Consider the following 24,717-nt stretch of genomic DNA (forward strand, 5'->3'; position numbering starts at 1 on the left):
CATTGCTGACATTAAGATTCCGTGTGAATTGTTTGAATCAGACATTTTTAGTAATAAAGATGTGTAAGTTTTAATTCTGTTGCACACTTATAATTTATAATGTTGTATTAGTAAGATTACATTATACATTGTTTAATGTTTTATATTTCAGTATTATACCTGCTAATAACCAAGTATTAAAAAATACAGAAATATTTCCACACAAAGATATTAATTGTGATAATAATTTTAGAAACTGTGATTGTATTTCAAATGTAAATAATGCTGTTTTAATTGATACATCTGTTAAGTGCCAAATACAAGAAGATAAATTATTAAAAAGCCCAGTACTTGTAAGGAAACATTCTAGATTTAAGAAGACTAATATTACAAATAATCAGGTTAATCTAAAAAATTCTAAGAAAAATGAAATGAATTTGTGCCTACCAATAAAAGCAGGTATTTCTAGTTTAACAAACCTAAAAAGTGATCTTATACAGAATCCATTATCTCAAGACTCAAAAGAAAATGAATGTTCAATTATGGAAAATAGCAATGATGAGATTAATACATCGATCAATACAACTATTACCAAAATGTCAAAAAAATTGGGAGTTAGTAAATTATATAATGTAGATACCATGTTACTGAAAAATGGCAAAAAACATAGGCAGTCAAAACTTGTATTTCTCGAAGATGAGCAGTCAACTGATATTGTAACTCAAAAGAAGCATAACAGATCAGATTTTTTAACAGCACATGTATCACCTAGAAAAGGTATAAGAGAACAGTTCAAAAATCATAATAATTCTATAGAAGAGGACGTAATTCAAAATAGTCCAAATAAACGTATAAAGTTAAGTTCGAAAATGAGAACTTTGAAATTAAAAAGGAAGACTCCAAAGAAAGAGATTAATCAACACAGTCTGGATCGTCATGTGCTACCTCTACAAAAATCTGTACAAGAAAATCAAACACATTTAATTACAGAGCCGAAAATATTTGATTTTTGTAATGAAAACGTTAACAGTAATGATAAGACACAAAAAAATTTTAATTCAGCAAAAGAAGAAATAGATTCCAATTCTTCAAGTGATGAAACGTTCTGTACTTTAGGGGAGTCATTGCAAGAACAGTCTCCTTGTAATATAAATAAATTGAAAGAAAATGTACCTAAAACTAAATCTGTAAGAAGGACTCTTATGAATAGTTTTGATATGTAAGTATTGTATACATAAATGCAAAACATTTTGTAAAATGTATCAAATTAATATATTTTTTAAGGTTACCTGTGAAAGAATATATATTTGATAAATCACCAAAGAAAAAATCTGAAAGAGCACAGATGAATGGTGTTAGTTGTTGGCAATGTAAACAGGTAATATATAAGTTTAATTTATAATTTATAAAAAAGTAATATAAATAATTAATTGAAATAATGTTGTGTAATTTATTTCTTCTTAATGCTGCAGAGATTGAACTGTAAGTCAATACTATATCAATCCTTTATACATACATAAAATAATACGTATGTTTATAAATGTTTATATGCATATACGTATGTATATGTATATGTATATGGTATGATTTCAATAATTTCACTGAGAAAACTTTTCTTTTAGTATTACACTAGTCTTGGGCTTTCTGAGGAAGAAATAAGAATGAGGCAAAATAAATGTTCCCGACACAGAACTAAATATAATGAAAGGAATGAAACACCTGAAGGTAATGTAATATATTTTTTATACTCTTAGAAGATCAGAATGATATATGTACTTAAATTTTGTGTATGCTCATATATTTCAGATTTTTGGAATCCTCTATTTCCTGATACTACTTTTGATTCTAGTTATTAAAATTGAATTACAGCTTGATGATATGGATTTATTTATATATACATATAAATATGTCATTATTATCTTACATATAATTATTTATTTTATAAGTTTGTAATCTTTAAAATAGGTATAAAATAAAAGTACAAATTGTATAGACATTTTTAAATGTATAAAACTTATGGTTTAAGAAAAGAAAAATTGATTTGAACAATAAGAATACACTATATATTATGATTTGAACATAGACTGATTTATTATATTATAACACATATAGTATTACATCTTTTGAGTGTATGTGTAACATACACACGCGCACACATAGTATAGATTTATATATTATTTCATTCTATATAGACTCATCCCTTCGCATAAAAATATAGAATCTTTTATATGAATCTGTGCTAAAAGAGACTAATAAAACATATCTGTTGGTCAAGCAAACTTTCACGTTGAGTTCACAATATATCACTTGTATTAATTCAACACAAAATATAAGTCGTTATAATTAAGATTTTGAACTTTCTTACTTGGTTTTTAAAATGTAGCATATTTAAAAATGGAAGCAGCATTAGGAAACGTAATTATTAAATTTATTTCTTTTGTAATCTAACTTATTTGCAATACGTAATAAATGTATGACTGTCTCTTAAATCGCTATTTAGCAAAAAAAGGAAGTAACGTAAACATATGAAATGTGGAGAAGAAAACATTGTTTGTAATCGTACTGCACAATAAAGAGGAAGGGATCACAAATACAACTTGTTCATCCTGTGGGAGGCTGGATCTACAGAATGAACAGAGCCGTAGTTTTAAAACAAGGATGATGTTTCCATTTACGGTTCGTCATATCGACACCGGCAATTTGTGCAAACATGTATGCGTATATTTTTCTTTTTATATACCGCCTAACATCATTTTCACGATATTAATGATTAAACTTTTTATTCACGAAGCATGTTCATAGTAACATATCTGCACGATATTTAAAACATTAAATTTATGTTACATGGTCATATTCTAGTTCATATTTTACGTCAATAAAACATTGTTATAATATTTTTTTTTTTTTTTTGTTAATAATGACGATACTTAATTATGATGTGAATATTGTGCAGCTCGATCATTTTATTTCTGTATGCGTAGAAAAAAGACTAATAAATAACGCTTCTTGCGACGTTCTCGCGTGAAACTTTACATTTAACGTTTAATAAAATTTCATTTCACGGAAGCAACAGTCATAGCCGTATTAAAATCCATTAAAATCCATTCTCTTTAGAACGTGTAACAATAGTATAAAAATTCTGATTTCAATTTCTAACGTGGGGCATTTAGATTCTCGCATTCCTAACATAAAAATTTCATTAAAGTTTTGTATATAAAAATCTTTTCTAAAGAAATCAATTCAATAAACCAAATACGAAAATTCAATTAAATGCATCAATAATTATATGTGATTTAATTAATGTGATCATCAACGTTATATACACTTGATAGAATTGACTGAGCAGATAGAATTATATTATATTTTTTGGTGTCTTATTTAAAGCTATTGTAAAGCACGTTAGTAGAATTGTCCATAAGAGGTAGCAACGTATTTTTAATCCAATTAAAATAAAACTTTTATGGTATGAAATTAACAATGTAATAAACTACATAAAGACTGAGCTACATAATGGGGAGGTAAACATTTATTTCCATCATAAAACGATAAATTACGTTAAAATTTGATCACGACAGAGTACCACGAAAGACAAGTATATAAGGACTCACAGTACAAATGATACCGTTATTAGCCGATATTTAGAATTCCATCAGCTGCATAGCTCAGTCTTTCGAATCAATATGCTTGTACTTGACTATTCAAGTAGGCCGTAGTCAAACTAGATGTATAATTAAATATTATAGATTGCCACAATAAATTCTTCTTTAAAATAATTATTCGGCAATATAATTCATATGTGTATATTTATCTCGTAACACAAATAAACAAACAATATCTTTATAATTTAAACAGTCTAAAATTCGATGTTTTCTGTGAAGTATAGTCAAAGCAAAGTTCGTTAAAAGTTTGTAATAGATTTAGACGATGTAAGGATATGTTCAAAAGTATTTAGGAGAGGAAAGTTATAGAAAATAAAAGATATAACAGGGACTTTAGACTTTTGATGCGATTACGGTCGACTAGAAATATTTGGCCATTTTTTCTCCGGTAGATTGTAATTAATTCTTTGCCTCTGCTCGCCGCGACTGCAATTTTAAATTCGAATCAAATCTTACTGATCTTGCTTCGTCGAAGAATTATTTCCTGGAAGAGATTTTTCTGTAGGGGGGACAGGTAAAGCCTTAAGGATAGCGTGTACTTCTTCTGCCACTGCCATGAGAACAAATTTAAATTGTTGCTTTGTCGCAACCATGTCAGGTCTTTGATCTCTTATATGTTCTAATGTAGCTGCAATGTCGATTTCTTTGGCTCCTTTCATCATACGGTTCAGAACCATGTCAATTAAACAATATGTACCAGTACGCCCAGCACCATCACTGTAAATGGTTATGTTTCTTATTTCTATTCAATGAATCACGTATCAGATGAGATTGTTAATTATTTTCCAAAAGAAAAGGTTATTATTATATCTATAATATCTTAAATGTAAATAATATATTACAAATCTTACCTGCAATGCACAACTATAGGGCAGGATCTGCCTTTATAGGATTTATTAATTTTTCTAAAAATAGATAATAATAGATATTAGGATATATTTTATATATACTGATAAAAACATTTGAATCTATAAGGTACTTACCGGCGGAATTCAAGAAGAGCCTTGATGGAGTGTGGCACACCGTTCTCGGGCCAGGACAAGAAATGGAATTGAGTTACAGTTCTTGTTTCGCCGGTACGTAGATTTTTCAAGTAGAAGGAACGCACTAGGTAGTCATCGCACCAGAAATGCTCGGACACAAGGTGCACCTCGTAAATATGATATAATTCTGATCCTTCTTCGGGCCAATAACGATGACACATGGCGATACCCTCTTCGGTAAGTCTAGTTAGCATCACTATTACAACGCTGCCTTGTTCCCAAACTAATTGCCAAAAATCAGCCGTCGTTTCTGGTAGTGGTCCTTGTGTGGCAATGTAAGCTGGATTACGAGGATCATGATCCGTCTAAAAAAGAAAAAGAAAAGATTCATTTGAAACATTATCTTCTTACTATTAATCTTATATTGAAGCAAGTCACACGGCTTTCTTGATTTATATAACAAGCACATTTACTATTTTTTAAACTATTATGTGATTCTGGTGACCTTTCATATTATGTAGGGATTGTTCAAATCTTATCACATAATTAAACTTTGATTTTTATATTTAATCTAATAAAAGCCATTTTGTGGAACTTAAACTAATGCCTAAACTATGTAGTGCACGCATAGCGTTTATCTGAAATGAAGGTTCATCACAAAATGTAGATATAAATTTATAAGTAAATTCATGTCAAAGTGACAGAAAACGTTCATAAAAATACTTGTATTATGTGTGTATATTTACTAAAACAATATATCATATTGTATTTTCTTAATGCATTTGAATATTTACTTGTTTTCTTATTCATTTCCTTATTCTTTATTTATTTTCCTATTCAAAGTAATTGAAAATACAAACTTTTAGTAATAATGTTACTAATATTCAATATATTTAACAATTGCTTTTCTTAATAACAATAAAGCAATTACAAGTTGAGTATAAAATTGACAAACGTTTGTATGAACTATTCCATTACATTCTATAGAATTAATCCATCTCTAAATTTATATCTATATTTATAATAGCTTAAATCATGCTTCGATTTGCCATCAACTAACGTTATTAATACTATTAAAATCTACGCGGAAGCGTTTTTAAGAGAAGCGTTGCTTTTTCATTAAAACTGCGAATATAGCAGCAGAATCTCCATGCTTGTCGTGTGACTTACCGATTTCTATTTTCAGTTCCATTTTCAACGATATTAAAATGAAAACCACGCATGTGTTATTTTACTCTGTATTTATGTTTTCCTTGAATTCTGAAGAAGTCTCAAATGATTAAATTAAGAATACTTACGATTGTAGAGGCGTTAATATAGTCGGAGTTATTGACATTAGCGAGATCATTTAGAATCACCCTGGAGTGATCGTAGGGAATCGCTGCACCAGGCCGATTGCATTTGGCATTCGCTTCGCTTTGTGCAATTTCAGTCGAAGAAGGATCCACCTCGTAAGCACATAATGCGGCCCATTCTTGATCCAATCGATCCTTGTTTTTTAGATGATCCTCCATGTAACTCTAGAAATATATGTAATATAAAATTTACAAAAAATGTGTAATATACTAATTTATAAATTATATATATTTTATTATATAAATAATTTATATATAGTAATTTAAGTGATAATATGCATAAAATGATGCAAGAAATTACAATATTTCTTTTTATGATATATAATGGTTTACTTTGATATGTTTAACTTAATTTTAATTATAATATAAAAATTCAAATTTTTTAAAGTATATTAATATATATTAAAATCTTAAACACTATTATTACAATAACGTTTACTATAATTATATTAGTACATTTACGAGTATGTTATTAATTTTTATAGCACAGAAATTTAATAAATAAAATAATAATATATAACAAATTGTATATTTGTGGTGATAACAAAAATATGAATGTCTGTAGTTAAGGAATAATCTCAGTTTTGTGTCACTATCTTGCTTTAAAACATCTATAAAAATATTATATCGACTTACTAGAACCATTTGTCCGGTTGATATGTCCATATTCGAAGGAGCCGGTTCTTCCCCCCAAGAGGATGTGCTAGATCGATTCGATGGCGAATTATTTGACTCATTTTCCCTGCTTAAATTCGTAATTCGCGGTGATTCTGGTTTATCTGCCGGTTGTTTAGCATGCATCCTTGCTCTACATAAATCTTGGTAATCCTTCGATGCTTCCGGATCAGGTGTAGTTAGTCCTGCCAATTTGGCTCCAGCTTTAGCGTGTCGACGAGCGATAACCAATGTGACTATTGCAGCTACAATAGCTATGACGCCTGCAGTTATTATTGCACCGAACACAGTCGAACTCATTTCAGCTTTTTTAACAACTTCCAGCGTTGCGGGTAACTTGATCTTTAAATAAAAAAATATATTAATTTTTGTTTTCATAGAATATTCTCTTATCAAAGTATTTGAATGCACTGTTTAAAATAAGCGAAGAATCACGTTTATGTTTCTGATCTCTCTACAAATGAGTGATCCTATAATTAATTTAAACAGTATAATTGCAAATATTATGTTCTAGATATGTTTTAAGATGAACCTTGTCACCTATGCCTGCACGAATCACCTCAACACCCAAAGAATTTTTCAATTTCCCACGTATGTCATCTGAAAATATACAGTTGATTAATTTAGTTCTTTATTATTCTACTATTATTAGAGATTATTAGTTCATTAGTAGACAGTAGATGTTTATGTAAATTCATATTTTTATGAATACAACAAAAGAAATAGGATCTAAACAGAGAAATTGTTTTCATCTGCCAAATATTAAATTTCGAATAGTTTATATATTTTTGCATATTATTTGCATTTTTGCATCTTTAAATTTTCATAAACGAATAAGCATCCGCGGTCTAATCATTCTATTAATTGATTACCTATGTTATTAACTACGTCGGTAGCGCTATAATCTTTATTATTTTTGACGACTTTGAACGTCACTTCCGCACGGCCAACACGAATATCTTTTAAAGAGCCAGATGATAGTCCCAATAATTTTTCCACCTGGAAATTGTTCGTTTATTTCATCTATTCTTAAAAAAAATGTTAATACGCTTATGAAAAATGACTATTACCTCTTCGACGACATGTTCACCTTCCGACCATCTGTGAAATGGTTTCTGAAATTCAACGTAAACATGATCCAGATCAACGTTGTACGATTTTGAATCTGTTTGTTGCTTTACTTCTTTTTTCACATACGGGGTAAGTAATACATTATTCTAAAAATGAATATTTTTCTAATTAATATTTTATTTCACATTTTTTAATTAATATTTCTAATTAATAATTTTGTGCACGATTGGCGACTTACATCTTGCTCAGTTTCGATAGAATCAGAACGATTTTCATTTTCTGAAACTGCAAAATATTTGATATTACTTTATATCGGGAAATAATGATTCAAGATTTTAAATATCAAGTAATAGTTTACATAAGTAAAGATATTTACTGGATGGGGATGAAGTTTTAAACGCATAGTTATTTGTTGAAAACGGCGGTCCTGGTTTCTTAACATCCCCACGTTTAAAGCCAGCTAATCCGTGCTTCCGAAGGAGTTCACTTATATCATGGGCAAATAAATTGTAGGCATTTTCTGAAAGTAGGAAAAGTATTTGTAAATTTTCTTTTTCTCGCAACTGTTCCAAACAAAGTACATATATTATAATAGGCATTTATAGGAAATTTCGAGATGCAAAAACAATACATAATAATACATAAAACGTAATACATATTATAATATTAGATCATATTCCTTTAGTTGCATTTATGAAAGTATAAATTTGCATAAACATCTACGATCTAATAGTAAAATAATATACCGTCAGTATCAACATTAGCTTTATCAGCAGCCTGTATAAGTCCTCCTTCGGTATAAATTCCATTTTCCATCGACGAGCTATCCTTCTGAGGCACTATCTCTTCATCGTTCACATCGTCATAATCATCACTATCGTAATTATCTTTCGAATTGTGTTTCATATTTTCCAGAAAACGCTCATTTTCGTCCGATGTCTCGCTAAATTTCCTAGGTTTGTATTTTTCCGAAAACACTGTCTCATACTCGACATTCGGACCTTCGTCCGCAACTTCCTTTTTATCGGAATAATCTTCAGATTCGTCTTTAATTAAAAATTCTAGATCTGAAAATTTCTTCGATATCCTCTCATTCAAATCGTTTTCAAACGATTCCATTGCATTGTCGTTGTAGTCTTGTAAATTATACAAGACAGGTTGACGTCTAGTTCGAGACAGCCTTTCAACGACTCCATCAAAAGTCGTTGGATTCTTACGCAAATTACTTTTGTCATAATTTTCTCCATAATCTTTTTCGTTCATCGAAGAGTCATAATCATTGTGAGAATTCGGATTGTACCTCGGTTTGTAGAATTGGGAATCGATTTCTCTGAATTGTTCCTTGTATGGCGATCGAGAGAATTCATCATTATAGAATGAATCAGGGAAATATTGATTTTGTGTACCAGGAGGGTAATAGAGCTCATTGGCGAATTGGCTGTTGAACTTGCCATTATTGGGCGTGAATTTTACTATGGCTATTGTGGGTACCTTCAAAAGCAAAGTTCCATTGTTACGTAGTGAAGGTAACGTTTAAAGTAAAGTTTTACTACAGGCGTTGTCGATATTAATAGATACGTTTTGTGTCGTGTAAGATGAATGTGAAATTTTCAGTAGAAGAATATGGATATTGATTCATCACCGAAGTCTTTGAAAGAAGATCAAAGCTTCAAAAAACCTAAACCTTAAAATAAAAGTTTCACTCGGGTTAAATACTTTATAGTAGTTTGTAGCATTTAATCGAGGATCTAAACTTTTGAAACCTTGACTTTTTTCTTTTAAAAAATCCTAACATTACATGTATTGCAAAATTAAGGATCTGGAAAATTCTATTTTTCATTTAAACATTAAATTTAAATAGTTTAATACAATCTTTGTTTAAAGACTTTGTTAAGGTTGAATCTCATAACTAGATATAACTTAATATAACTTTTCGACGTGATTTCAAGATTCTACCGAATCTACTTTTCACAGTTGGATATTCTACCATAACTTCTTTATTTTATTACAAAGTTAAGACATAACTTTTCATTTTGTCACGATACAAAACATACTAGCTATGGTGGTGTAATGAACTTACTTTGGCCTGGTCGATTTCATTCTTATTTTCAAAATGCGTACGTTGCTTTAAATGCTGACAGAGTCGAAGATCGTAGTTTTCCCTATAAGATATAAAAAATGAATTATATGTATAATATATATTTTGACATCTGAAAAAAGATAAAAGGATAATAGTAAAGATAATACTAAATAGAACAATATCTAAGAATATAATAGGATAATAATATGCTGATTCTTTGTCCTTTATTCTAAAACATTTTTTCTCTTTCTTTTTTAGTCATTCACAAATTTTGTAGATATTTATATGTCGGAGATGGAAGGGCACCGGAGCCTTCCCTTTGGAACTTTGGGAAAACCCCTTAATACTGTAATCTAGATTCTACCATAGTCGTAGTTAAGCAATTGTCATCATTCAATCCGATTGTATTTGTTCGAGATTTATGATAGTGAGCTTGGGCTCGAGGTTTTCTGCCATATTAATGATTGCTTATTATAAATGTCAAATATTTGATATTAACAACATTAATCGTACCAGTAGCGCAAATTGTACAAGGTCATTTGCATTATACATTGTGTGTAGGGATGAGACCATTTGTATTCATCGACTTGCAGCCTCTCTAATTGCAATCTTAGCAATTCCAATTCGTCAACGTTGAAATTATATCTGAAAGAAGAAAAAGGCAATAAATATTAACTACCTCTAAATTGAAGAGCTTTACAAGTAAATGTTTATGTTCACAATGTTAACTGTTTCAATTCGATAAGTAGAAATTCATATTCTATTTGTCTAGAGCATAAGTATAAGTAGTACAGTCGGTTTATGATCAGACAGAAAATGTAAGTACTTACTACTGTCGTAAAAGATATTAGTATCAACTATATGATTCTTATACTAAAACGAAACATTCTAAGTTATTTATCACAAAACAAGTAAATATATGTATGCAGACTGTTCCAACTATCTGTTGGCCAAATCTTGTCTTTTTTTTTATGAACATAAATTAACAGACTGCGATTTTTGGATACATTCATAGGAAATCTGAAAGTGCAAAATTGCATAAAACGTATATAACATGAAATAACGTACTAGGTGAAGCAATTTTTCACCGAGATTCTACTTTTTTATTTACATGTATTATTTTAATTTATGAAATAAACGTAGGCATGGAATATTCAGTGCGACGACTGATTTTATTATACTATTTGGTTTTAATTTAAAAATATGAATTTCTGCACTTTTGTATGAGCAATACAGTATATTGCGATATATTCAGAAAAATATGACTGTTTTTGCTCTAAATGTCTCAAATAAGGAAAATTATAATAGATTTATAAAAATTAATGTAAAACAAAATATTCGTTCGATCAAAGTTTTCCAATTCTATCGATCTTTTAATTTTTCCTTTGAAGTCTCTGTTCCTAAAAAGGCTTCCTATTTGTGAATACTCACTGATAATAATCTTCATCGTTCAGGTCAGTGTATAATGGCAAACATTTGCCAAACGCGAGATCTGGAATATTAAAACGGATAATCGAATGTTATTCGTATCAAGAGCCAGTGATTGCAAAACAAATATATTTTATTGTTCAAGCAATAACTACCATTGTAACACGTTTCCGTTCGGGGATCGCAGAGGCTCTCACTGAACAGGCACCCTGGAACATGAATTTATACGTATCAATAGAAGACTAATGAAGCTTTAATTAACAAGGCTTTTTTTTAAATACACGATACCGAGCAAAATTTGATAACACCTCATTAATCATCCTTCTGCAACCAATTCAAATAATATTCTCATTGTCACATTAAATCCAATGAAATGTAAGGAAAGTACAATACTTATAAAAAAATAAATACTGGCAAGATCTGATTACTAAAAATATTAATTTCGTCATATATAACAAAAGTTCACAGTCTAATGTTGAATATATTAAACTATGTCTTTATGATGTACTATAATCATAATTTTTATGTTCAATAGAATCTCTTTTCTCACTTAATGTACGCAACGATTAACGATATTTTCCTTATTAATTTTGTATGTAATATAACTGTATTACATATTTTAATATACTAAGTATTACTGCTTTGTCTCACATAAAATTAACTTCATAATTACGATGAAAAGTTGACTTTAAAGATCAGAAACCGTCATTTTTCATGGCCCATTAACTAACGTAACAATTACTAAGAATATTAAATGTTTTGATGGTATAAATAAAATTACGTTATTTTCACTCGTAATACATTGACGCAAATGTTTACGTCATAATCATGTGTGGGGCGATTTTCTGTCGCATATTCTATAGTTGAGATCGCAACGTATTCGCTAATTAGAATACCGAGCACAACCCACTTTCATTCCGTGGCTGCACGATCGTTTAATCCTTGATAGGAGTTGAATAATCACACGGAGACTTTGTTAATCTGCCACATTAAACGTTAATATCCATGCATTTGCCTTGTTTTATTGATAATTTATACATGAATTTATTAATGGAATGCTTTTAAATATTGTAATTAATCGTATATTATTTTAATTGATATATAATACGATAAAATAAAGCACGATCTATTAACTATTTATCTATAATTTAATTGTATATAATTTATATCGTGTAGCTTGTAATTACATATTATAATATATATTTGTAACAATAAATCGAACCTATCAGAAACCAAACTGATCAACTCCACTTTTTATTCATTTTTAATTTCATTGCATAAATACTTGCAGGATTAATGTTCGATCGTCAAGAAACAAATAATTTACTTCCATAAGTTCATGTTGACAGATAATGATGATAGAAGACGACGCAAATAATAATTAATTTTAAAATAAATTTTAAGGAACAGTGTTTTCCATACCTTTTTGATTTATGAAGTTGATCTAACTTCTGAATAACTCAATTATTAATTAACCATATACAATTACTTTATTACATAAAAATAATGTACACTTAATTATAACGTTATGATAAATTACACTAATTATAGATATTGATATACTGTATATTATATTTATTACATAAAATGTGATGGTATAATAAAAGGCAAAACAGTAAAATAAATCTTCAGTATGTATATACCTACATACCTATTTGTATAGCCGTTTTAAGAAGCTTTTCAACATTTGTCAAATAGGGAAAAGAGTTAAAATTTCCTCCCTTGATAAGATCTCATTACTCCTTAACTTCCCAACAGGCAATATGGAACAGGCGGACGTCGTTTCATTTCCCTTGACCTTCGTTTTAGAATTGAGTTCTTCTGAGAATTGGCTCGCGTTAACTACACCGACGCAACGATTCTACATTTTACATCTCACAAGTAACATTAATGCCACAAATTTAATCAGCAAATCATTTCAATCTTTCATAATTTACACGATATACGCTGTACAAATTTTGTTATCCTGAAGTTTATATTCGAATTGAATCAAACCATTTTGTCCAATCATTCTATTAGAAATGATGTAAAACGAAATAACATTTTTATATTATTATATAAATTTTTATATCGTACTTTATCACATTCTTATTTTGTCATTTTATTAGAAACGAGGAAAAGCTGTATGGTATAATAACACATTCCTTGATGGTACTAAAGTTTCTCAATTTATTAATTTCTGGATTCCAGATCTCTTCAAAGAGATTTAAGAGAATTGCCGCATTAAAAGAGCATCACAATCGAGAATTAATAGCGAAGAAATCTTCGTCAAACAGAGAAACATTCTCGTGGAACCATCGTTACTACTTAAAATTACAAAGAGCACTTTTTTTAATTCCTTTCCGAAGAGTTGTTAGAAACAACGAGATAGGAGCGAAGAAAAATTTGAAGAAGAATAGCAAGAAAGCGGGTATAAACAAAGAATAGCAGGAAAACAGGTATGGCGAAGAATAACGATGAAGGGTCGCAGTTGTGAGTGAAAACGGATCTAGGGCAAAGGAGAGGAAGCAAGTTTGCAAAGGCGGTGGTCGCGTGGGATGTACGGTTCGATAATCGTGGATGGCTCGTGGGCGAAAATCGAATATCATCACCTTTTCTTTTTATTTTTATTTTTTTCATCCTTCCAATCCAGCCCTGGGAAGAAACAACGAATTTTCAAGGTTACGAGTAAATAAGCCCATCTACAGCTTATATTTGATCGGATACTCGTGTGTGAATAGCAGACACGACGAAGAGGTATCGGATAGAAAATCGATGGCAAGTGAATTTGATGAACGAGGTGCCACTGTATGGAAAAAGAGACGTCGACGAAACTACTGAGACGAGAAAATCCTATCGGCAGTTCAGTTCCTCTTCTTCCGACCTCAGATCGAGAGGCAATTTTCAGGAACTAGATCGTTTTCTCTTCTTCCTCGTTTTTAAACTTTGTGTTTATCCATCTTTTAATAGAAAGAGAATTATCCTTACTCTGTTCTTCGGTGAAAGGGGGACTCTCCGGCAAATCTAGCGGTGAGAAAGCGATACTTTTATTTAGGAGAGGACAATGCTTCAAATTGATTTCGTTTTCTTTTATTGCATATCTGCAGGATATTATGCCATTTTTTAAAGAGAATTTTTCTGCACTGGTAATAAAAAAGTAATATCTTTGTTTCTGAAACAAAAATGTTTTTAGATTGATTTCTTTATATTCGTTGGCATTTTTTTTCTTTGATAACAGGAAGTAATCGATATTATAGAAATAAAAGAGCAGGCAAATTATGAAAGCGAATGCCGAAGGGGACGTAAAGAGACTCCAATACTTCATACGGTGTGCAATGAAAATTAGAGGAATTTGCATCAAGTACTAAGACAGCATATCTTTATTTAGGATAATACGATGTAAATTACCAGTAGTAAGGATTGAAATAAGACTCAAATGGATAGTACAAACCAACACTATATCAAAGAAATATTATTACAAATATATCTACTTGTATACTAATATTATCGCTTTTAAAAAGGGCTTTAAAATAATAAAGCGATATAATTAACATTTTATTTTAGAGTGAATTACAATCTGTGAAGAAGAAATTTAAAGTTCCAAGGATCATCTTGCGAACATCTCAAAAAAGATGAATGCTAATCGTATTACTTGTTTCAAAAAAAAAAAAAAAAAAAAAAAAAAAAAGAGGAAAAGCACAGATAAAATAATTTGCAAATAATATTGAAATGTTCAAACGAAGTTTCATAAGTAAATTGAATTTCAGGAGTTTTGCCATGAAAATAGTTAAGCAAATGCGAAAACTTCCACTAGCTTTTCTGTATGAATCGTTTCGTCTTACGAGCGATAAGAGAATGAATTGTATTTCGGATATTTTCAAAAATCGAGTAAAACTTTGACGTTTATTTCATCATGATGTAAAAGTTCGTAACATTTCAATGTTTGCTTATTGATCATATTTCATTTTAAATATTAAAGATCGCACAAAGAGAATTTGAAAATTCTTTTCGAACTCTTCGTGCATCCTTTTGTGTATTTCAAATTATCAGATGTCAAATTTTAAAGAAATTCAATGATTAATAATTTGAATTAAAAAAATTCGCTATCGAAAACAACAAAATATTTGAAATTTCAAATTGAAAAATTCAAATAGTTCAAACGTCTAGTAATTATAAAATATTAAATTGTTAACGTTCATATAATTGGAATTCTGAATAATTACATAATATTATGTATAAATACATATTCATCATTTAATAACTATATTTTACACACGCGTGCAAGAGCCTTATCTAAAATGTCACGTGTGATTTTAAAACACATTTTGTGGTAAAATAACGTAGGTATGAAAAGTAAGAAACGAATAAGAAAGAAAACCACAAAACAAAGGGAGAGAAAGACATATATTAATTAAAATTAGCGCACAAAATATAACTAATATTTCCAGCTGGAACTGTCCATAGCAATCCATATTCTAAAAAATGTTGGCTCTTTCTAACACTTGTGTAATCTTCATTCAATTCCATTTTAGCGAATCTATTTGCAATAAATTAAAGAGTACTATATTTCTCTAAACCTTCGTTAATCTTCACTAATAGAAGTTTTCTTGCAGATGATATTGAAATATCATTCTATTCTCATGGTATTCTGAGAGATGGTATTCCATCAGAAGAAATGTTTGAAGTGAGAAAAAGGAAGGAAGAATATCGGAGAAATGAGATTTTCGCTGAAATATCGATCACGCTGAGGATATAAGCATGAAATAATAAATACATCGAGTTTTTCTAAACGCGAGGACCATAAGGTATGAAATCAAGAATTTCATTTATCCCCTTTGCACTTTCAGTATTCCCCTCTGCGCTTTAATATCTAACGCTGCTGTCTTGTCAACGATTTTATTAATTTTTTTGTAGTATAATAAAAGAAGAAAATCTGGCGTGTATTATATTATGTCATAAGAAAGGTGCTAATGGCGAGATATGATTAAATAAAACAGGTATTATATAATAGCAATAAAAGTCATCCTTTGTAAAGCAGTAACCTTCGTACCTTACTATTTATACAATGATATTGGGTATGTATTTTGATTCTCGCTTTTAATATGACGGGAAAAATTGATACGATACAAATTTTTGATTCGATGGCCGAAGATAAAATAAAACGTGTTGATTGAACATGTTGTTTTAAATTTAGTTTTCAATGAAAATATCTATCTGTAGTCCGTCAGGATATTGGTAGATTTGTGTTTCTTTTTTTAAATATTTATTTGTCAATGAACAGGATGCAAAATTTCATTCCTATTGTTATTTATTTCTTTTATTTATTTATTCAAAACTAGATAAGATCAGATCATAATATAATAATATTCCCTCAACTTTTCGAATATGATATTCATTTTCATTACAAATATGTTATAAATGTATATATATAACAATTTATATTATACTAAAATTTATGACAAATTGCATAAAATTTAAAATGTCATCTTATTTCATTTTTCTCGTTTATAGCAAGCCGTTTTTAATTATTCGCTGCATAAATTCCATGAGAAACTCGTTGGCATTATTTTAAAAAAGTTCTACGTAGAAAATATTCATTGTAGTTTTATCAGATTTCTATGCCGCAGACATTCGTTATTTTTCATAAATTCTAGACAAAAAATAGTCATCGTTGTTTAATAATATTACATAATATTGTATGATATACTATATTACTTTAATATTATCTTTCAGATAGCCATTGAAACGGAATTAAGAGTTTATTATGAAAGGGAGATTCGTTTATTCCTTATTGCGAAGACATTCAAGGATTTATCTCGATTGCTGGAATAATCTTGAATCTGTAGTACTTACCGACATCACCATCACCTAGAATTACGTGATGGAGAATGAAGAGCACTAACAGTATCGAGCCTCCTCGCCACCACTGTTTACGGCCCATAGATCTTCCTATAATTACATATATCCATGTTAGTTTGTTATTCAAGATTAAGTAGATAAGTTCATAAGAATATTCTTTTTCTTTCAATTTCAGCCTTATAATATAGTATTATGTTTCTTTTTGCAAATGAAAAATGGCAAGAATAGCTTGGACAGGAACAAAGATAGTGCGAAGATAGTTGAGAAAGATCGTTTCTTTTTTCAGAAAGTTCATAGTTCATAGTCGATAGCACAGTTATTTTCATTAAGCTAGGCCGAGCTGGTACTTCCCCCGATTAATGAAAAAGCGTAGATCTTCATTTTTAATGAGACGAAGCAAAAAAAGAAAAAAAGAGCAAGCGAGCCAGAGGATATCTGAGAGATTGCATTCTGCATATAAAAATAGAGTACAAATGCAAATTTTTCTCTTCTTTAATTATTTATTGGTAATTATGATGATAATCATTATTGTTTTCATTGTCCATTCGTTTATACTGTTCAATATTTTTTATATTGAATTTCGATATTTTCCATATTTTCCTGTACTTTTAATATTTATATTAGTATATAAATTATCTGTAATTATTGTTTTAACAACCTTAATAAATTCAAAAGCAAAATTAAATTTAGAAAAGGAAAACAATCTTTTCATAGATTTTCTAACTAGTTTTTTCTTAATGTTCTTCCTAATATATATGTGTATATCCTTCAACGTGATAATCAACAATGTTATGAATGACAATTATAAACGACCTTATTCACAGGAATATACGTGATTTATAAATTATTCTAAAATATAATCAGAAACTGTTCACTTACAAAATTTCAATTTCGCAATGGAAAATAATTTACGATATGTATTACACCACAGAAAAGTGTACAAGCTGTTTGGTCTACGGTACTACGGTCTACATGGCAACTTGTTAGAGTAATCGAGTTATACCTTAGCTGCTCGAAACTGTTCTCTTGTGAGCGTAGTGAACCTATATTAAGGTATAACAGCGAGCTTCATCAAGATCATCCAAAAAGCATAACTACCACATTAATTTAATCAACGTTGAAACAGCGAGCCGGTGGATACCGCATAGCTTTATAAAGGGTGCGGTACACCTTTGCATAACGACACGAGATCTGCGTTTACGCAATCACAGTATGTATATACCCCTATAGTCGAACAATATCGGAGCGTGAACAAAACAAGTTACAGCACTGTTATCGGAAAACAGCTTACTAAAGCGCAACAATCCAGAATTTAATCTCGACCAACCGGTCCAATTTTCCGATCGTACCCCCAAGTAATTACTTCTATCTCAATTACCATACCTATGCTTGAATAGAAACAGCTGTTCACTTTGTATCTTTTTAACAATCATTCCTTTCAACAATAATTTTTACCTTCTATCTTGTAAGTTGAAAAATGAACAAGTTAATATACTTAATTGCACATCTACTCGATCCTGAGTTTGAACAGTGCGTAAATTAGCAATTCCTTTAATTTTCCACGTAAGTGGCAAGATTCCGCGAATCACCGACCACGTCTCTAGTTATATGGCCGAAGCATCAGGTTGTAGTCACGTTCCCTCCCCCTCCGTCTCTCCCTTATTCCTGCGGACCTGTATGTCGCTTTGTAGCGGCAAGAAACGTGTCTCTTTTTCGACTTACCTGGGCGTGACACCTGGTTACTTCCTCTCCTTAATACATCCTTGCCGTGATCCTTCGACCTTTGTGATATGTACCGCGTGCGTTAGAAACAAGAGAACTTGATGCGATTTGTTCGTTCGATGGATAAAGATTATCGGCTATGGACCATTTCCTACTCGCCGCGTACTGTTGTGCCGCAGCAGTGCCACCGACTGAGTAGTCTTCCACGAAGAACGAGCAAGCAGGGCATGCGTTGACCACGGAATCGATTGCAACGCGCACATGCCGGCTGGCAAACGACCAAGGATGTGGATAGTGATGGGACCAATACCCTCCTGGACCTTGAAAACGACAGTTACACAATGCACTGGATACTTCCTGAAATATAGATTATCGTGTTAGCGTGGTGTTTCCAATGGCGTGGAAAAATTGATCTGAATTGGATATTTATTATTTGAAATATATTTGATAATACATACATGATCAAATAATTAGTAATAAATATGACGTAATGATGTATTTTAGATATAGAATGATACTATGAAAAACACAATATTGTAAAGATACTGTAACTTAATATTTGATAGAAATAAGTAAGATGTATCCATCGACTGTTCCTAAGAATCAATTATTTTAAAAATGAAGAATTTACTTTTTTTTTTGATGAAATAACGAAAACTGAATATTTTCAGATGTATAAAATTAAGAGAAAAATTTGTTAAATAAAAACAATAATTTTCTGTACAATTTTCTATTTAAGCATTATAGTAAAATATTATGATCACTTTTGCGTGTCATTCTCGTACTATATACGTGGTGCAATAGGATGGTGATGAAATTATAAAAAAATTAACACTGCAATAACGATTAATGATAAATTTACTACTAATAACATTAAAGTTGTAATATTATATCGTAAATGCTATTGCTCTACATTAACTGGAAATATGTCTATTTGATAAAATGAACATGATTCTAACAAAAAATTGCATTAAAAGTTCCATTGATAATCAACCAAATTAGAATTTAACTACTTCATAATTAGACACGCAAATATAATTATACAAATTATAAGAACTTTTCTGCAGGAAAGTTATCAAATATTCATCGTATTTGCAATTTCTATTTAAATAGTAAATTTTAAATAAACGTTTACAAAATCAATGTTAAATGTGTGAAAATAAAATTTATTTTAAAATAAGTGGTGAATATAAGGTCGTTCCCATCGCTAGAAGTGGACAAGAAAGAAGCAGAGAGGGAAAGAATTAATATCACCTAAAATAATAGAGAAACAGTCGGAACCTCTTGTGCAGCTTACTATCAACAAGCCTATATTGTTGCACACCCTATATCGAATAGCTCAACAACTTTCAGTAAAGTTCCGATTTAAAAAGATTTTTCCCCCAGATAATGTCGAATTGCGTGGAGTGTTCGTGAATCGACAAACACCTGCGCATTTTCCATTCTATCCCTCTTGTACTTTCCATCTCCTTTACCGTTGAGCACCTGTTGTTCACGAATTGAGTTTCTTCTTTAAAATAATCGAGCTTTGTTTTTTTGTACATAAATCATTCTATGCTGAAATAGAATAATATTAATTATATGAGATTACATATTGATTATTTTAAGTATAAATTCGTAATATTAATGTAGCTTCTTGAATGATGGAATAATCGTAATTTAATACATTTTGGAGATTCAGACTGCTTTATTCCCTATTTAGTGTAATATTTGTTATACTACTTTAGTAATAATTATGTACATTTCTAAAATTATTGTATTTCAGAAATTTAAAGATAAAATTAAAGTATTCATCTTCCTGCAAATAGATAACATTATCGTTAATGTAATTTTTAATGTGACAATGATTCTTAGTGATGAAAAAGCGCTTTAAGAAATGTTGTACTTCTGTTATCAGTGGCAGCAATGGATTCTTATAATTTCATCGAAGTATCGATTAGGAACACTTGTTGCAATAGAACTGACCCCAGCAGGAATAACTTTCGCTCTGTCCTCTTCTCTTATGAGGAAGACAAAGGCGGAAGCAGGATAGTCTGTGATGTATGAGATAGTCGATTCGTCTTAACATTCTAATCTTTTATTTTTTTCCGCTAATCGATGATCAACGTTCATTTACTAAAAAATATATTGAGCATATTATCTCATTTTTAATATGTGAAATTTATCAAAGTTTATTAATTAACCAATCGTTCTGCACTAAGGTATCAAATATCTTGCGTATTTTACAAAGTGTATGTGATTTTTTAAATGATTGAAGCATGTTCATTATTTACATATATTAAAATAAATAAAATAATACACACTTTATGGATCAAAATAATAAAATATTTAACGATAAATAAATACTGACATAAATAGCCAATTTTATTGTGAAATATTATTATTATATTAATAAATGATAAATAGAGAAACATAAATTATCACTATCATTTATATTTGTTCTTTTCCTGATTTGACTTTTTCTACTATTAGTTTTATTTTATAATTATTTAACAATATTTATTAGATAAGTATAGTAAAACAATTTTTGAATATGTTAAGAAATATAATTATACATACATATAAAATTGAATAAAATTCATTATCCAAATAACAAAATTATTATTCGTCAACCCTAAAACTGTATTTAATGTTATGTTAAAGAAATTTACTATTAAATTAAAAACATCATGAGAATGTTAATTATTCTACCAAATATATTTTACAAATACCTTTTAATATGTATTCATATTTCTATATTAATTAATATATTTCTATTTGTTAATTTAAAAAGGTCACATATACAGAACTGAATAAATAAACCAGTATAAAAAATTTTGTCTTTCGATAATGTGAAGAACGATTACCTACAGAAGAGTATCGATTATATGATAAATCGATTCGTTGAAAGTTCCAAGAAGTCGATTACTGGTGTCGATGTAATCTAGTTTAAAATGTAGCATACACGTGTATTTTCTGTAATTCCCATTTCATAAAAGAATAAAGTACGAATAATATTAAAACTACGATGGCTAATGAAAGCTTAAACAATAGTACTCCACAGGTACAAATAAAATTTCTTACGAAGCAGGAACAGTAAGTATCTTTAATTATCTTTTGTAAGCTGCATTAGGAGGTTATTTCATTTTGCTACACAGATATGACATTGTGTTTATGCTTTGTATAATTTGCAATAATTTTGTTATTTCAGTAATCATAATATATGCGGTAAATAAATTTTACAAATTTTAGGTACGCTGTTCCAGATTTCCCATTATCAGTGCACACATCCATCGTAACAAGTGAATTAAATACTCTTGTAAATGAACTTCTAAAAGGTAGCGTATGACTTATTTCTAAATTAATAAACTTAAACATAAATTAAGTTTATTGAGGAATATTTGTTTATTAATTGGATTTAATTCTAGAGTCGACCAATATAAAAAATGATATAGAATTTGATTTCTTGGTGTGCTCACAATTTTTACGCACTTCATTAAGTGAACACATAGCAGAAAAAAATATTTCTACAGAAGAAGTGATTATTGTTGAATATGTTGAAAAGTATCCACCACCAGAACCTCAGGATTGTCTTTTACATGATGATTGGGTATCTGCTGTTGATGTTTATGAAAAATGGTAACTTCTTTGATATTTATTGTTATTTATTATTAACATTATTATTTTGTATTAAGATACTTATTATACTTTAATAGGATCTTGACTGGCTGTTATGATAACACATTACATATATGGACATCTAAAGGAAAGCATCATTTAGTAATTCCTGGACATACTTCACCTGTTAAAGCAGTAGCATGGATATCCTTGACTAGTGACACGGCCAGTTTTGTTAGGTATGATCTAAAACCGGGAAAAGTTGAATTGAACAATTTTAAATCATTCTTATCATCTATAATTTACAGTGCATCTCAAGATCAAACAGCTATAATATGGGATTGGAACATTATGGAAAATTCTGTAGATTGCATTCATGTATGCAAGGGACATGAACGTGGACTAGAAGCTGTTAGTATTAATTATGATAAGACTATAATGGCAACTGGGTCGTGGGATACAATGCTTAAAATCTGGTCTACAGGTAAGTAGTTTATATAATAAAAAATGAAATTCATTAATAAAAAAATATTTCACTTTCATTTATGTTTATAGCTAATCAAGATGAAAATGAAGATGGTGAATCCAGCTCAAAAAGATTAAAATCAGAACATGGTAAAACAAGGGTAAATAAAATGAATAAACATAAGTAGAATATTTGTCAACAAAGAAATAATTTATTATGATATGTACGTTTGCATTATAAAGGTACCTAAAAGAACTATGAAAGGTCACAAAGAAGCCATTAGTGGCGTAGTATGGTCAGATAAAACAGAAATTATAACGTCCTCGTGGGATCATACGATAAAAATATGGGATTCAGAATTAGGAGGAATCAAACATGAACTGGCTGGAAATAAAAGTTTCTTTGACCTCGATTATTCCCCATTAACTCGTACTGTTATAACAGCGTCAGCCGATAGGCATATTAGATTATACGATCCAAGATCTACAGGTTTCGACTGACATCGTTTATTTATAAATTTCTAATCATTGTTGCATTGAAAATTGTATTAAAATAATATTTCTTTTTTAGAGGGAACACTTGTAAAAGCAATATTTACTTCGCACACGCAATGGGTACAATCTGTACGATGGTCGCCAGTAGACGAAACTCTTTTTATTTCAGGAGCATACGATAATGAGATGAAACTCTGGGATACCAGAAGGTACGATAATTTCCAATTTATTTACAAAGTTGCTTTCCGTGTAAAAAAAAAACTATTTCTCTTCTTATAGTCCTAAAGCGCCATTATTTGACCTTTCTGGCCATGAAGATAAAGTATTATGTTGCAATTGGTCGAATCCCAAGTTCATGGTATCCGGAGGCGCGGATAACACCGTAAGGATATTTAAATCGAAACATATTGTTCGTTAATAGCGAATTATTGTTTTATAACTTTTACACATAATAGAGAAATGAATTGTGCATAGTGCAAATTAATAAGAATAAGATTCTTTTTATCAACTTAATATTTATTATATTCTATCAAGCAATATAATCATCTAAAAGAAATTGACATGTATTGCCATCGTGAAATGTACTGAATCACGAAATCATGTACTCAGTGTAAAATAATCAAAAGATATCGGATCAATCTTTTAACTTCAACAACGTAATTTGAAATAAATTAAATGTGAATGCAGATCGAGATGATGTATATAAAGTAATTACAAAATATTTTCGTACAAATAAACACATCTAACGAAATCAAAGAGACAAAAAGTACAACCCTAATGGAAAAAGTATTGCATGGCCTAAGAAAAAGCTCTCAGCATCAAATCAAAATTCGTACTCTTTTTATTTCAATGAGTTCTTTTTACGATGTGTATGGTTTCCTTTTTTTTTTCTTTTTAATTTTACCCTTCTATTTTACATCATTATAAAACCACCATTTAATTGACAAAAGAGGAGATCTAGTAATCGTTCTCATACATTGCCAGCATCTCGATTAAAATCTTTTTATCTTCACCTCTTTTTTTAAAATTTCGAATCTTTATTGCGCACAAATTAAAAGCATTTACTCAAAATAGTACAAATCGCATCAGCGTGTAAGGTGTTAAAAGTATTAAGAAAAAGACTCGTTATGTTCTACCGCATTACCAAAAATCGAACATGGCATATTAATTCTCCATAGTCTTGTTACTCCGCAGAAAACAATCCTATCGTCGATTAGTATAAACGCGGACGCTGGATGTATTATTACACAATTAGTTGGGATAATGTGGGGGGCTTATTATTTTAATATTACTTACAAAGGACAAATGTTCAGTCTGTTGGACATGCTGTACTACTACACATTAGTAAACAGTATAATTTCGTTTAACCG

At 29.8% G+C, this 24,717-nt stretch overlaps 2 protein-coding genes and 2 long non-coding RNA genes across 7 annotated transcripts; 2 read left to right on the plus strand and 2 right to left on the minus strand.

Moving 5' to 3' along the window:
• Window positions 1-2,045: 2,045 nt before the first annotated feature.
• On the minus strand, window positions 2,046-17,152 carry LOC126916625 (receptor-type tyrosine-protein phosphatase N2). The gene is made up of 16 exons (XM_050722608.1): window positions 17,063-17,152; window positions 11,386-11,439; window positions 11,234-11,294; window positions 10,316-10,447; window positions 9,803-9,884; window positions 8,469-9,213; window positions 8,099-8,242; window positions 7,961-8,007; window positions 7,722-7,868; window positions 7,524-7,650; window positions 7,184-7,251; window positions 6,613-6,993; window positions 5,920-6,141; window positions 4,622-4,986; window positions 4,490-4,543; window positions 2,046-4,355 (listed from the first exon to the last, which is right to left on the minus strand). The coding sequence occupies exons 1-16, from the start codon at window positions 17,148-17,150 to the stop codon at window positions 4,091-4,093; spliced, it is 2,982 nt and encodes a 993-aa protein (XP_050578565.1). The 5' UTR covers window positions 17,151-17,152; the 3' UTR covers window positions 2,046-4,090.
• Window positions 10,441-19,516, plus strand: LOC126916638 (uncharacterized). 2 transcript variants are annotated; one of them, XR_007710674.1, is made up of 4 exons: window positions 10,441-16,014; window positions 16,124-16,284; window positions 16,943-17,574; window positions 18,000-19,516. It is a non-coding gene; the product is annotated as an uncharacterized LOC126916638 (long non-coding RNA). The 2 variants fall into 2 exon arrangements; XR_007710673.1 differs by having other exon boundaries at window positions 16,943-17,178; window positions 17,355-19,516.
• A 417-nt stretch (window positions 19,517-19,933) lies between these two features.
• On the minus strand, window positions 19,934-21,780 carry LOC126916642 (uncharacterized). Of its 3 annotated transcripts, none has more exons than XR_007710678.1 (3): window positions 21,502-21,780; window positions 20,676-20,905; window positions 19,934-20,588 (listed from the first exon to the last, which is right to left on the minus strand). It is a non-coding gene; the product is annotated as an uncharacterized LOC126916642 (long non-coding RNA). The 3 variants fall into 3 exon arrangements; XR_007710679.1 differs by having other exon boundaries at window positions 19,934-20,347; window positions 20,457-20,905; XR_007710677.1 differs by having other exon boundaries at window positions 19,934-20,905.
• LOC126916628 (ribosome biogenesis protein WDR12 homolog) lies at window positions 21,692-24,084 on the plus strand. Its single transcript, XM_050722618.1, has 9 exons — window positions 21,692-21,865; window positions 22,022-22,107; window positions 22,198-22,408; window positions 22,486-22,626; window positions 22,696-22,871; window positions 22,943-23,013; window positions 23,096-23,342; window positions 23,424-23,556; window positions 23,627-24,084. Exons 1-9 carry the CDS (start codon window positions 21,798-21,800, stop codon window positions 23,763-23,765), a joined length of 1,272 nt encoding a protein of 423 aa, XP_050578575.1. The 5' UTR covers window positions 21,692-21,797; the 3' UTR covers window positions 23,766-24,084.
• Window positions 24,085-24,717: the final 633 nt, after the last annotated feature.

Source organism: Bombus affinis, chromosome 5, assembly GCF_024516045.1.
Source record: "Bombus affinis isolate iyBomAffi1 chromosome 5, iyBomAffi1.2, whole genome shotgun sequence".
In the NCBI taxonomy this organism is placed as follows: Eukaryota; Metazoa; Arthropoda; class Insecta; order Hymenoptera; family Apidae; genus Bombus; species Bombus affinis.